Here is a 13,320-nt window from a genome sequence, read left to right as displayed (position 1 = left end):
AGTTTTAAAGAATTAATGCAGTGAAAAGGAAAAGTGGGTGAAAAGAGCAGCTAAGCTCCCTCACCGGAGAGATGAGAGCCCGACATGGAGGGAAGACCTGTCCTTGCTCTGGAGCTCCCCAGGAGCACTGCAGAGGCTGACCCAGGAGCCCCTGGGAGCCCTCAGCAGTGAGGACAGGAGGGGAAGATGCTCTGGTTGCTCACGCATTCCCTGCTGGCTAATTCTGGTTGGAGCCGCTGTCCCTGTCACCTGGGCTGTGCCTCCCTGAAGGGCAGCATCACCTTTGCTCCCTATGGCCAGGCAAGGAGCCTGGAAACAAGGAGATGGGTCTCAGCATCCCACCCACCACCCATCCTTCCTCACTGGCACCAATGTCAGTGTGAGCAGAGGAGAGAGCTTTCTGTGCTCTCTGTTCTTACTAACCCCTTACCAAGAGTTTCTGGGGCAGGAATGAGCTATGTTAGCAAAGCAGAAGTAATCCGTGTCTGTCAGCAGATCCCAAGGTAAAAGGCTCCACTTGTCCAGCTCTTGGATTTACACTTTACTAACAGCTCTGCAGGCTGCCTTGTGATGCACCGTACACTAGTTCGCCCCTTGGTGCTCTTGAGTGCAATTAAGTTGTGGGGTTTTTTAAATGTAGTTTGACAATATGCAGGTTAGGTTTGTATTTTATTTACAGCTTTTACTTGGGGACCAATAAAACCCCAGCTGGCTAATGTGAGATCTAAAACTTGCATCTCACTCTTTGCCTTGGATATCTTTTCTATGGTAAACTATTTATTTGCGTTTCATCTTGTACAAGCTCCTCTTTCCATGCTGAGAAGCCGAGAGCTCCAGGGGCTCTTTGAAGACTATTTGCTATAGGATAGCAACTGGAATTCTCTTTAAACATCCGCGCCTGCTTTGTCCTACAACTGGCCTCTTGGTGTCAACACGCAGTTTTGTGCGAGTTTCCTGTGCAAAGCTAACATTTGCACACTCCCCTGGCAATTGCACTTCCAGATCCCTCTTGTTCAAGCATATCCCATCATTTATTCTTGCAAGCATGAGCAGCAGTTACTCCACGTGCCAAATTAGAGGCAGCATCAAGGCCTCTTTAAAAAGGAAGATTTAACTGGGTTATGAACGACCGCTGTGCTGCTCAGGTAGGAGGAATGTGACCTATGTGGCTGGTCAAAATGGTCCACGTTTGGATTGCAAGTATGTGGTCCCCCTATCTCTGAGCCTTCAGGTTCTCATCACACAATTAAAATGCGACCAACTCTTCATGGAAGGGGTTATTCAACAGCAGGATGAGGGGCATGCTTGCAAAATTCCAGCGCATTTCAATGTCGGGCAGTCAGACATCTCCACCTATGAGCATCCCTGGACGCTAACCCTGGCATACCAGCGGAGCACGGGTGAAGGGTGAGGTGGCATCAGGCTAGCGACACAAATCTCGCTAAAAATGCCAAATAGCTGCGTTTACATGCATTCGCAACCCTGGGGTCGTGCTCTTGCCACAAAAAGGAAGATGAACCCTGGAGAGATGGGAGCAATGTTCCCAAGGATGCCTCTGGGAGGGAAAGATCAAGAACCGATGATCATAATGGCCTCGGCTGCTAAAACAGTCAAAATAATAATGGGGTGGGGAGGATGCTGGAGGGGCTAGATGTGGCCGGGGAAGCCACGTGATGAGCGCCCATCATGTGCTGGTGCTTCTGCCCAGTGACACCCCAATGTGCCCATTCTCCCTGGGATGTTGCAGACCTTCAGTGCGCATATCCCAACACGCAGCCCCCTTTTAATTCCCAGCAGCGATTTCTGTTATGTGGGTGGGAACGGCCAGGACAAGCTCTAGGAAGACACAGAAGGGAAAATATTTTCTTTCTCTCCGGCATTATTTTTTCACTCCTTCTGTTTTTTCTGCCCTTCCTTTGCCATCTCAGAGCTCTCTAAATTCACAGGAGCTCTTCCTCAAGGTGAAATGAAGGCTCCGGGCTGCGTTTGGTGGTGCCGGTGGAGGAGGGGGGAACGAGGGTCAGGGAGGGTTAAGCAGGGAGGGGGCAGTGCAACAAGGCAGCCTGATCTAGTGATTAAACAAAGGGATTCAGCCAACATGTGTAAAATTAAGTGATCAAGAGTTGATTACAGAGTGCATTGATTGTGTACTGATGGATTAAACAGAGTCGTGCTCGGGATGCGATTTTCCGAGCCGGGCACGGAGAGTGCAGGCAATCGACGTGTTGGCCAGAAGGACCCGCTTCTCCCAATCCCTGGCTTTTATACATTCTCCGGATAAATCTGCAGAGAGGCCCGTGGAATTATAATCGATTATCCATTTCTCAAAGTCACTTAAGGGCCCTGAGCTACAAGCTAAAGTGCCGGTGCTGCGAAGAGGCATTGGGTATGCGCCGGCATGTGCAGGTGCTGGCGCGAGGGGAAAATGTGGCAATGACCCTGCGTGCTGCAAGCTGATGAATCTATTTTCTTGTAGGAAATAGTTTTGACAGTTCAATATCTGTGTTTTCGATATGTGCCCCACACACCCCCGAGGGAGGAGAGAAGAGGAGCTGGAAAGTGGGGGGGAGGGAGTGGGTGGGAGGCAGGGAAAGACTCTACCCCATCACCCCTTCGAATTATAGGCGTATCAGTATATCACCAACTTAACAGGCTGCCCTCCAAGTCAAGGGCATGGGAGCAGCGTGGCTGCCTGCAAGCATCTGCTGCAGGGATAGAATGGGGCTGGAGCCCCTCTTGGGGCACCGCTCTGGGCTGCAGGGGGACCCACAGCAAACCCCTGCCCTGCTGGCAGTGGGGTGGTCCCCAGGCTCTTGTTTCACTGCCAATGATGAAGGCAGAGTCCCATTTCCAGGCTGATCCTGTCTCTCAGGATGCAGCCAGATCCTTCGCCAAGGAGCCAGAGGAGCAGGAGGACGGGGCGCGCAAGAGCTGAGCAGCTGCAGTCTGGTACAGGATCATCCTGCAGGTTTTGCAGGGAGCTGGGATGTGCAGTGGTGGGATGCAGCCAGGAGGGAAAGGACCTCTGGCTCTCCCCCAGCCCTTGTGCAAGGCTGTCACTCCCGCTCACAACTGCAGCCTGGTTTCTGGTATGGATGAAGCAATCAGAGCATGGCACAGACTCCAAAAGTGTCTAGGACCTCAGACCCCAGCTCTCTTATGGGCTCCCAGCCAGACATGGGGATGTTCCTGTGAAACTCCCACCTTCTCTAGTTCCCATTGCTGTTATTTTTTGGCAGCTAAAGAAGGTATTTTGCTCCAGGTCTTTCCAACCCAAGAGTTGATGCAGAGCATGGATAATCAAGGCACACTTTGGCAATGCAGCTACACAGCTCTTCCTCGCCACCCTCTCCCACCAGCCCAGCAGGAACCCCAGCTCAGGGGACTGGTTTAACAAGGGACAAAAAGTGACCCTTGTAACAGCAAACAGGGCTAGAGGCCAGGCCTGCTAGTGAATGTCACCCGCCTGCCAGCCCTGGATGCACAGCCCCAGGCATGCCAGGCCATCAAGGAGGAGGAGGAGGAGGGATGGTGAGGAGGCAGAGCCATTCCCCGTACTCAGTCCAGCCATGACTGCACACACAGCACAGCCAGCGAGAGAGCCCTGGGGTCTCCTGCCTGGCTGCCTGCCTGCTGGGGAGTGTGATGGGTCCCAGTGCCTGGTTTTGCAAGCCCCACTGAGGAAGGACTGGCTGTGGGCCACAGATTTTGCAGAATTGTAGGCACGGTCCCTGGGTCTCACTGGCTCTGGGTGGTTTGTCCACAGCCTGGCCAGTCTTGGCTGCATGGCGTGACAAGACCCACAGGATGGAGGGCAGCTCAAGGATGTGGGGGGAAGGAGGTGCATCAAGCTCCAGGAGATCCCCCAGGCTGGAGGGACAGAACTGTAGGATTCCCCCAGGAGAGCTTCTGCCGTGCCATATTTGCTGAAGCCAGGGACTTCACTGATGCTGGGGAGACCCAGCTGCTCCCCAGGACTTGTGTGTTTTGGAGACGAGGCAGTGGGTTGGAGGAGGCTCCATTTTCGCTGCCAGGGCAGAGGATGGGTGGCAGTGGGAAGGTCCAACTCTGTGGTCCTGAGCTTGCCCAGGCTCATACCAGCACTCATCAGAGAAGCTGGAGCAGAGAAGGGATCACCTCTCCCTGTCCCTGGTCCCTGCTGTCCCAGTTTGATCCATCTCCAGCCCAGCATGGGTCGTGGCCAGACACCAATGTGCTTCCCTGGGGAAAGCCGGCATGGGCAGCCTCCCGTGCCAGGAGCCACAAGGAAGGAAGGCAGGGACGGAGGCAGCGCAGCCCCTTGGCCTGCTCTAGGTATTTCTCTGTTTTTCTCTTGTGAAGCCCAGGGAGGCATTTCTGCTCCGCTCTGCAGGGCTGCGTTGAGCCCAGGAGCAGCGCCATGGGGAGACGGGACTGCAGCCTGTCCCAGCCCTCCTCTTCCCCTCTCCCTTCCAGGTCCCTGTCATGCTCTCCCTTTCCAGCTCTCCCGGCAGCCCGCGTCCCTCTCATCGAGGATTCATTGTCTTGTCAGCCTCTAGTTAGCCAGCATGCGTGCGAATCATAAATTACCCCACCCGGGCCTCTGCTATGCTTCAGCACAGACAAAAAAATTGCACTCCATCACCGTGTCTCCCGGCTTTTAGTGGTATTGATCAATGCTGCTCCCTTCCCGCCCCCCCCCTTTTCATTTTAACCGAGCCGGTTAAGTGCAGTATCTTATTTTGTGCTGGGACAAATGAAAAGAATATTAGCAAGGGCTGAAATATATCTCTTTTTTATCTCTCTGCTACTTTTTTATTGAATCTTTCTGAGTAGGTGGCTTTCCGCAGGATGACAGCCTCATGACAGGCTCCTCATTAGAGCCGAGACAGTAATTGTGATGCATTTCCCTGCGCAGCCTTTTCACTTCTCCCCCCGCTCCTGCCTTTACTCCTCTCTCCTTTTCCCCTGATTTGTAAAGTGATTGGATGTACAGACTCACTCAGTTTCTTAAATTATTGCCCAGTTCAATCCATCTTCCTCTGCCCCGTGCCGGGCAGCCGTGATCTCCGCAGGTGGGGAGCCAGGGCCGGGATCACGAGTGCTGGGGTCGGATGCTCGGAGGGGCTCCTCACCTCTCCTCACTGCCGGGCTGCCACCCGCCATGAGAAACATGGTGCCAGACGCGACAGGACGTGCAACAGCCTCTGAAGAGCCCAGGGTGCTGTTTGAACACACATTTTTACTACGCAACTCATGGGATCACCCCAGCTGATGTTAGCTGTGTGGCAGCAGCACTGCACCAGTTTACACCAGTCCTCTCCAGTATCCAGCTTGCCTGGAGAGGCAGGTACAAGAGCGACTCTTTTCTTTGGAAGGAAATCAGTATTTTAGCAAGCTTTTCTGCCTGAGATCCCTCCGTAGTTTTTAGCCTCAGGAGAAGCAGGTATATTTTCTAAGCTGCTTGGGAGCTTGGGCACGTTAGCAGGGAGCAGTGCTGGGGATCAGGCCCTTGGCAGGGATGCAGGGGGCTGAGTTCAGCTCTTTGCTCTGCCCCAGCTTGCCCATGAGTTTGTAGAGGTATCTTAGTCCCTCTGTGCCTCTATGTGTTTTATACACCTTAGCTGTCTAAAATTCGCTGTCACCCATCCCTGTGGCCCTCTCTGCTAGATTCAAGGCAGGAGTAGCCCCGTGCCATGCCCAGCACAATCCGAGTCCAGCTTCTGCTGGTGTCCTGTGGCAGCTTTGTGCTGTGATGCAGGAGTGGAGAAGCAGTGACTTTTCAAAAGTCTTTTCTTACATGAAAAGCCACTTTTCCAGACCTCTGCTCCCTTCCCGCTTGCACACACCTCCAAAACACATGTCCTCCAGGGAAGGGCAGGTCTGCTCGATGCAAGGTGGTTCCTCAGTGATCTGGATGTGCTCGCTGCACTGTGAGGTGTTTGCGGAGTTAAGGCGTGCTGTGGATGTGGTTACAGCCAGATGCTGAACCCACCCACAGCACCTGAAGCCAGAGTCACCTCACTGCCCATTGCTGTCCCTGGCGCCTGGCTCTCCACCACCCTGTGCAGAGCAAGTGCAAGAGGGGCCAGATCCAGGGCACCCAGACCTGGGCAGCAAGCTGAGGTCTGCATCCCACATAGCCAAGGTCCACATCCGACACAGCCGAGGTCTGCATCCCAGAGCCAGCCAGGAGCCCGAGGAAGGGAAAGGGCCAGCTGGAAGGAGCAGAACGTGCCCTGACCTCAAGCCACCCCTTTGTGCAGGTTTTTGGGGGCCACGTACCTTTTGGCCCCAGTCAACACCAGCAGGATCCAAGGTGGCACCCAGCAGGCAGGATGCAGCCCCATGGGGATGGCACTGGGAGCACACCAGTAAATAATCAGGGAGATGGGAGAGTGATGAGCAACTTTATTCCTGCTCCCTCACTTTATTGCCAAATACTTTTTGCCTCTGCTGTTACTCCAGGGTGCTCTGCACTGACACGTGAACCATCTCCGCCTTCGTCGCCCCACCATTGTCATCCTCTCCCAGCTGCGGCGCAGCCCCTTGGCTGCACTTACTGTCAGGGCTCTGCGAGCCTCGTCGGCTGCAGTGCGGGCTTGCTGGGAGAAGAGTGAGCATTTGGCTATTTTCAAGCTAATATGGGGCTTGCTTTGAATTATTGTTTTTTGAGCTGGAAGGAAAGGAGGCTTGTCACACGAGATATCTGCTATCAGTACACAAATAACAGCAAGCCCATCATCGAATGGAAAATAATCGTCGCGGAAACCAAGTTGCGGGGGAGCCAGGAGGGATTATTACAGGCGCTGGCAGTGGTGATGCTGTCAAGGAGCCTGTGTCAGCACTTCCATTACCACCCACCTGGTTTCAGCGCGGCCCCCAAAGCGGCACGCGGGGCTGCAGGGCCCCAGCATGGGGTCATTTCTATTCAGAAGAGTTTCAGATCAACTGGCTTTGATTGGGTTTAAATGATGGAGTGTTTAACAGGGAGAGAGAGGAAATAGGAGGGCGAGATGGAGGGAGGCATCTTGGAGGAGGGGGAGTTTGGTACTCAGACAAGTGGAAAACAGTTTGAGATAGGAGAAATTAGGAGTTGGGAGAGAAGAGCTGGTTCTCCCGGGGGCAAGTTTCAGATGGCTGTGAGGAAGGACAGTGTGGGGAGGTGACCCAAAACCTGCGCAGATGCCCTGGGGTCTGCACAGCAAAGGGCTCTTAGGAAAGAGTGCCCCCAGCAGTGCTCCCTACCCGCTGGCACTGCCTGTGCCACCCGTGGTGGCAGTCCTGGGGAGGCACCTGGCTGTGCAATAAGCCATCAGCGGAGCTGAGCAATTGAATTATAAACTATTTATTTCATTCATTTGGCAACTTGCTGAGCTCCTGGGCAGAGCGAGCCCTCACGCCTTGTAAACTTTGCTCATTTGGAGTGACGTGGGAGCATCATTTACTCAGTGCGGCATAGTGACGAGGGGCTGTATACATCACAGGCTATAATGGCTGTTGGTGGGCTGGGTCCCCTTTTATTCCTCACTTAAATGCTCTCCAAAACAGCATTTGCCATTCTGCTTGTGAGGGGAAAGCTCTCCCTTCCAAGTGACCCAGTCCTGGCCTGCAGACACCTCGTTAGTGCTGTCAGCCCTCCGTTCTGGGGCACAGACGCAGGGTGGGAGCAGGGATGGCTTCGTGCCTTCACACCTATTCAGTGCCACACTTGCATCGCCGGTACCTGAGCCCAGCTCCCAGCCTGACACTCAGAGGACTGGACTCAGAGGAATTATGTTGGATCCGTATCAGATCTGGCCCTCGATCCCCAGCAGGATCGGGAGAGTTTGGTTCCATCCCTGCCTGGGCTGGGATCCATTTGCAGATGCCCTCCAATGGAGCCCGTGGACAAATTCCTCCACGCAGGGGTGCGTCTGCGCATCGAGCCCTCTGCTTTCAGAGCAGGAAATATTCGGTTTCAACACTTGGAGTTAAACATTTCTGCGAAGCCCAGGAGACGGGGCAAACAGCGGGAGCACCAAGGCTTTGCCTTTTCATCTCTCTGGCACTGGTGAGCAGGGGGTCAGCAGCAGGGGAAGCACGGCAAAGCCGAGGAGGGTAAACACTGGAGCTGAGCCCACCGAGTAACCAGAGAGTGAAGGGGAGAGAGAGGGGCAAAGAAAACAAAAACACAGCTGCCAAAAAACAAAAGCCTGAAAAGAGCCATTCAGGGTCTCCGAGGAGCAGGTTTGGCACAGGGCAGGGACAGAAGAGCGGGGAGCACTCGCTGCTGGGGCAGGCACGGGTCCAGCCTGCTCGGGGATATGGACCCTTCATTTTGCCCTGGGCACATCAATGAGCTCTGCTCCCTCGAGCGAGGTAAGCATCTACCCCCCAGCATGTCCAGGTGCACACACAGTGCAGCATCCTTTGCTTTTTCATGGGTACCAGGACGTCCCTGCTCTGGAGAGGAAAGGCAACATGTATGCACCTCCCTCCACCTTTGCATCCACAAACAAAACCCGAGGACTCGCAATGCCCATCCTCTCCCTCCCCACAACCCAGCATCCCACGCCACAGAGCTGGGTACCACTGCTCAGTGTAAGACACCGCAGCGTGGGCATGTGCCAGGCTCTGGGGCACGCTGTGGATGCAGATGCCGCTGATCTGGGGAGACGCATCCCGCCGGCAGCCTCTGTGGCAGCGCGGGCATGCAGCGGGTTTCGCAGACCTGGGGAGGCTTGCGTAGGTGTCCTGCTGGCATGGGAGATGATCCCTCCCTTCTGCCTGTCGCTCACACTTAGCCCTGCTCCTGCAAAAGCGTGGTTGTCAGCCCCTTGGGCCAGGAGCCGGGGCTCCTTCTGTCTCCTGCTTTGCAATCTGTACGTCAGGGACTTGGCTGCATGTCCAGGTCCCTTGTTCTCCTGCCCCTCTGGAAGCCCTTGCTGCAGTGCAAGCACCAGCCTCCCACACTCACTGGAGCAAGGGGATCTTTGCGGCTGTCACAGGGATGCAGGGTGACAGCTGTCACGTCCTTCCTTGGCACGAATTTGTCACCGTATTGTTGGTGTAGCTGGTGGGTAAGGCCTCGCTGCTCATTTCTCCTGCTGGCCTGGGCTGGGGTTGGGAGTGGCCATGGAAGGCAGCAAGGCTCCTTCCCATGGCCTGAAATCCCTCCTGGTTGCCCAGCCGTTGAAATCCAAAAAGTCACCTCTGCTTAGGAACATGCACCCCATGGAAGAGCCCTGAAGAACAAGCAGGGAGTGAGGACCTGGGCGTGCAGCAAGCTAAAAAAGCCACCAGCCTGGTGCAACAGAGCTGGTCCCCAGGAGGGACCCCAGCTGCGCCTCCTGGTCCGAAGCTGCCCATCCCAGCACTGCGGTCCAGGACATTCCATCACCTCCCCTCAGCAAAGAAACATCCTGGGGCTCCCCGGAGAGCAGAGAACCAAGGATGCCTAACCTCCAGTTCACCCTCCAGTGCTGCTGAGAGCATCCCTGCCCCACCAGCCCAAGCTGTGGGTGGCAGGCGAGGGGGGCTCACGGGCCCCACCGCGGTGGCCTGGGCTGGGAGCGGGGATGCGGCGCAGTAGGGCGGAGGGCAGCCTGTTTACCCGTCCATCTGCACACCCCACAGCGGGGATCCAGCAGGATTTCCCGTCCGCTCAAAGGCTGCCTGTTTATTTTGGGAGGGAGACTCAGACAGCTCCATTGTTTTGCTGTGAAGCTGGGGTTATAAATAGCAGGTGGTCGGGGACGCTCCTGGGCTATTTTGGGCCCCCACTACACAAAAGTGGAAAAGCTCCAAGAGGAAGGTGGAATTACTGAAATGCCGACCTTTCCCGCAAGGGTCAGCAGGAGCTGGTTGTTTGGGTTTGGGTTGGGTTCTGGGCATTATTTAAACACGAGGGAAGGAGGAGTGAGGAAGATATTCCCAGTTGCATGGGCTGCATGCTGTGACCTCTCTGGCAGAAGGGTGGTAGGGATGAGGAGCCGAGGCACCCGGGATCTGCCGGGACTTTGCCCAGGAGCTGTCAGGAGTGGTTCAAGTCCGGAGGAGAGACCAGCTGGTTTTTCCTCCTGGGTCTGCAAATGGGAGAGTTTCCAGTGGATGGAGAAGCTGGGGAGGTAGGAGATGCCCCACAGCACTGGCCTGCCCCAACTTGCCCCTTTTGCCTCAGTTTCCCCCACCTCCTACAGGGAGGCTGAAGAAAAGGGCAGGTAATGTCCTGGCAATGGCCCCACTCCTGCCAGGCACGTAGGCTGTGTCCTGCTGGAAGGCAAGGATGAGCCAAGGTGACTCTCAAACTTATTTCAGACCCTTCCTGTCGTTAAATGCCTGCGCCAGGCGGTTATACAGTGAGCAGCAGGGACCCAGTAAAGCCACTCACACCAATGTTTTATACTTTGAGAAGGTCTATTCCTTTAATGGGGATTCATTTAACTGGGCTCTGCCATCGTTAGGAGCCATAAAATGGCACCTTTTGGCTCCTGATTGGAAGGCCACAGTGCACGCAGCCCCCTCGTATCCAGCGCTGGCTGCTTTATTGTGCATTACTGCCTCTCACTCGGATTTAACCAATTTGATCCATGTCTAATACATAAATAAATAATCCAGCAGGAGGGTTCACGTTAGATGACAACAGGCGGCTATAAAGCATGTTTCTCCCTGCCGGAGCCATCTGAGCCAGGCTCCGCACGCCCTCTCATGAGCAGAGCTGCTAATACAGCTGGGAGAGGGGGGCCTGGAGACCTGCGGGCTTCTCTGTTTTATTGAAACTTCATTGTTTGCTTTAGAGTTTTATTTTATGTTAAATAGACGCTGTATATTCCTTAAAGAGGGGGCAATAAAGTTTCTGAGCTGGAGGAAATTGGCTTCGGAGCAGGGAGTGAACCAGGGAGATGTGGCTGGGCAGGGGAGCGGCAGGGAGGATTTGGGGCGAGGAGGGTGTGAGGCAGCACCCTGCTTCCAGAGTGGCCTCAGGGGCTCAGGCCAGCTTGGGATCAGGGTCTACAGGCACCCCCGAATCTCGCCCAGGGATGATGCAAGCCCAGGCAGGCGGCTCAGACGGCTGCGGGGTCCAGAGCTGCTGGTGGTACGGGGAGGGCAAGGGGCCCCATCCCAGCCCAGGGACGGGGTAAGCAATCGCTGGTGACCGCTGGGGCGGCCGTGCCGAGCATCCAGATCTGCTCCCTGCCATCTGCAGCTCAGCACCGCAGGGTCTCCTCTGCTTCCCAACTGTTGTGTGCCCATGGAGAATCGCTCTCCCCTTCGGGGGCTCATCCTGACCTACCTGACTTCAGGAGTGCCGAGGAGGATGCAGATGGCTCTTCTTAATTATCTGTTATTAGTTAATAGGAACACCAGGTAGTGCTGTGTCATCCATCTGCCCCAAGTCACACCGCCTGCACCGCAAACTGGGGAAGCCAGGGTTCCACGGGATCACTCCCGAAATGTGGCTGTTGCTGGTCTCCCTGTAAGACTGGAGGGCCCATGGCCAGGGCTGGGATGCTCTCGTGCCAGTTGCGGTCCTGCTGCAGAACAGAGTCAGTCCCTGCCCCAGGGAGCGTGCGACGGGGAGAGAAATGAGGCTATACTGGCAGAAACCTCCCTGGTTTCAGACCTCAGCTAGGATGGGGACCAGGCGATGCTGATGGCAGCCGATCAGAGCTAAAGCTTTCTCCCTTCTTTTCCTCCCCACAGGCAAAAAGAAAGCGACTTTGTTTGACAGCCAGGCTCCGATCTGCCCCATCTGCCAGGTCCTCCTTCGCCCCGGGGAGTTGCAGGAGCACATGGAGCAGGAGCTGGAGAAGCTCACCCAGCTGAACATCAGGTAAGCAGCTCCCTGGGGTCCACCAGCACCCCTGGTTAGCCAGCCGGGGCACCCGCAGATGGCAGAGGAGATGGTGGTACCCACAGCTACCAGATATGGGAGATTTAGTGCTAACCAGTGGAGCAGAAACATATTCCTGGAGTTCATGACAATGGTAAAGCCAGGCAGAAGTGCCTCCCAGAGGGCACAGACACCCCTTTCCCTGGGGACTTGCGTTTGGGTGAGCAGCTCTCACATTGCTCACATCCCACGATGGAGCAGGCCTGCAGCAACGGTGCATGCTGCCCCTCAGCTGCCTTCAGCTCCCTTCTGCTTTCCTCAGCACAGCAAAGTCCCCTATTTAAAAATAATAATAATAATAATTGCATTTTAACTGCTAGCAGTTATTTAGGAAATGGCTGCAGCCAAGGGTTGGCAGATCCCTGCCCCTGCCTTAATAAAACTCAGCAGCCTTGGAAAAGAGCGTGTTTATTTCAATTATTAATGAATTCCCCGGTCATTAAAAGGTGAGGAAAGGAATCAAACTGCCAACTAGAAGCAAAGTTACGTCACCAGGTGGTAGGAGAGAAGGGAGAGTGCGTGTGTCTGTGTGTGTGTGTGCCAGGGCAAGGGGGTGCACGTGGCTGCACATAGTGTGGAGGATGCAGAATCCATCCCTGCCCAGCTTGGATCTTCTTTGCAACTGAGCGATAGCCATTGCAGATGAAAGGAGAAAGAGGGAGCTTTAGCTAGAGAAAGAGAGACCTCCCCCAATGGGTCCGGGTTGAGATCTCCCAAATTCGGCACCCGCAGCCTCAGGCTGAAACCCGCATCCCCCACGCATTGCACAGGAAGATGGAGAAGAGGGGGGGGCGCAGGGAACAGGCAGCCCATTTATCCCCCACGACACCCAGTCCCCTTGCGAGTGTAATTTATGGTGTAATTTGGGCTGCATCCAACTTAATAAAGGGCCACTGCAAATTAGTGAACAGGTTTAAATGAACAGAAGCAATTAGTGCTCGGAGGAGCCCATCAAAGAAGTTGGGCCAATATCAGAGTGAAACTGAAACCGCAAGCCAGGAGCAGAGGCTGGCTGGCGCGAGGCGGTGATGGGAAGGTGGCGTTTAATGGGAAAGGAAAGGAAACCCTAAATCATAAAGCATGACAAGGGCCATTGTGGGCCAGCTGACAAATGAAAAAGAATGGCATTATTCCTTTAAATAACAGCAGCAGTTAGATAGGAGACAGCTCTCCCCAGCTTGCCCTCGCTTCCCTGGCCCGCTCCGCTCGGCCACGCAGGCGGCGAAGAAGAATCAGAGGTCTTTATTAATTATTAAATAACGACTCCCTCTGTAGTGTGATAGATAACGTTCAATCTAGTCGATGGATTCAGGCGATGGAGGCTAATCTGTAACACGGCAGGCTCTGCACAGGGACAGTCTCTCCCAGTCCCGGAGGGGAGCGATGCCGGGGCCAGCCGGCAGCAGCAGGCAGGGTGAGCAGGGTGGGCAGCAATAGCGGGCAGCAGGACGGGAGCGGGTCGAGCC

The 13,320-nt window shown here is 55.0% G+C and overlaps 1 protein-coding gene across 1 annotated transcript in view; it reads left to right on the top strand.

Annotated features, from left to right (window-relative positions):
• RNF220 (ring finger protein 220) overlaps window positions 1–13,320 on the top strand; it is a 233,840-nt gene that overhangs the window by 131,742 nt on the left and 88,778 nt on the right. Inside the window, exon 4 of the mRNA XM_049808212.1 lies at window positions 11,665–11,794. Within this exon, the coding sequence (XP_049664169.1) occupies window positions 11,665–11,794 (130 nt within the window). The remainder of the gene's footprint in view (window positions 1–11,664; window positions 11,795–13,320) is intronic.

Source organism: Accipiter gentilis, chromosome 8 (genome assembly GCF_929443795.1).
Source record: "Accipiter gentilis chromosome 8, bAccGen1.1, whole genome shotgun sequence".
NCBI lineage: Eukaryota > Metazoa > Chordata > Aves > Accipitriformes > Accipitridae > Astur > Astur gentilis.
Note: the sequence above shows the minus strand (reverse complement) of the source record. Positions and strands in the feature narration are given on the sequence as shown.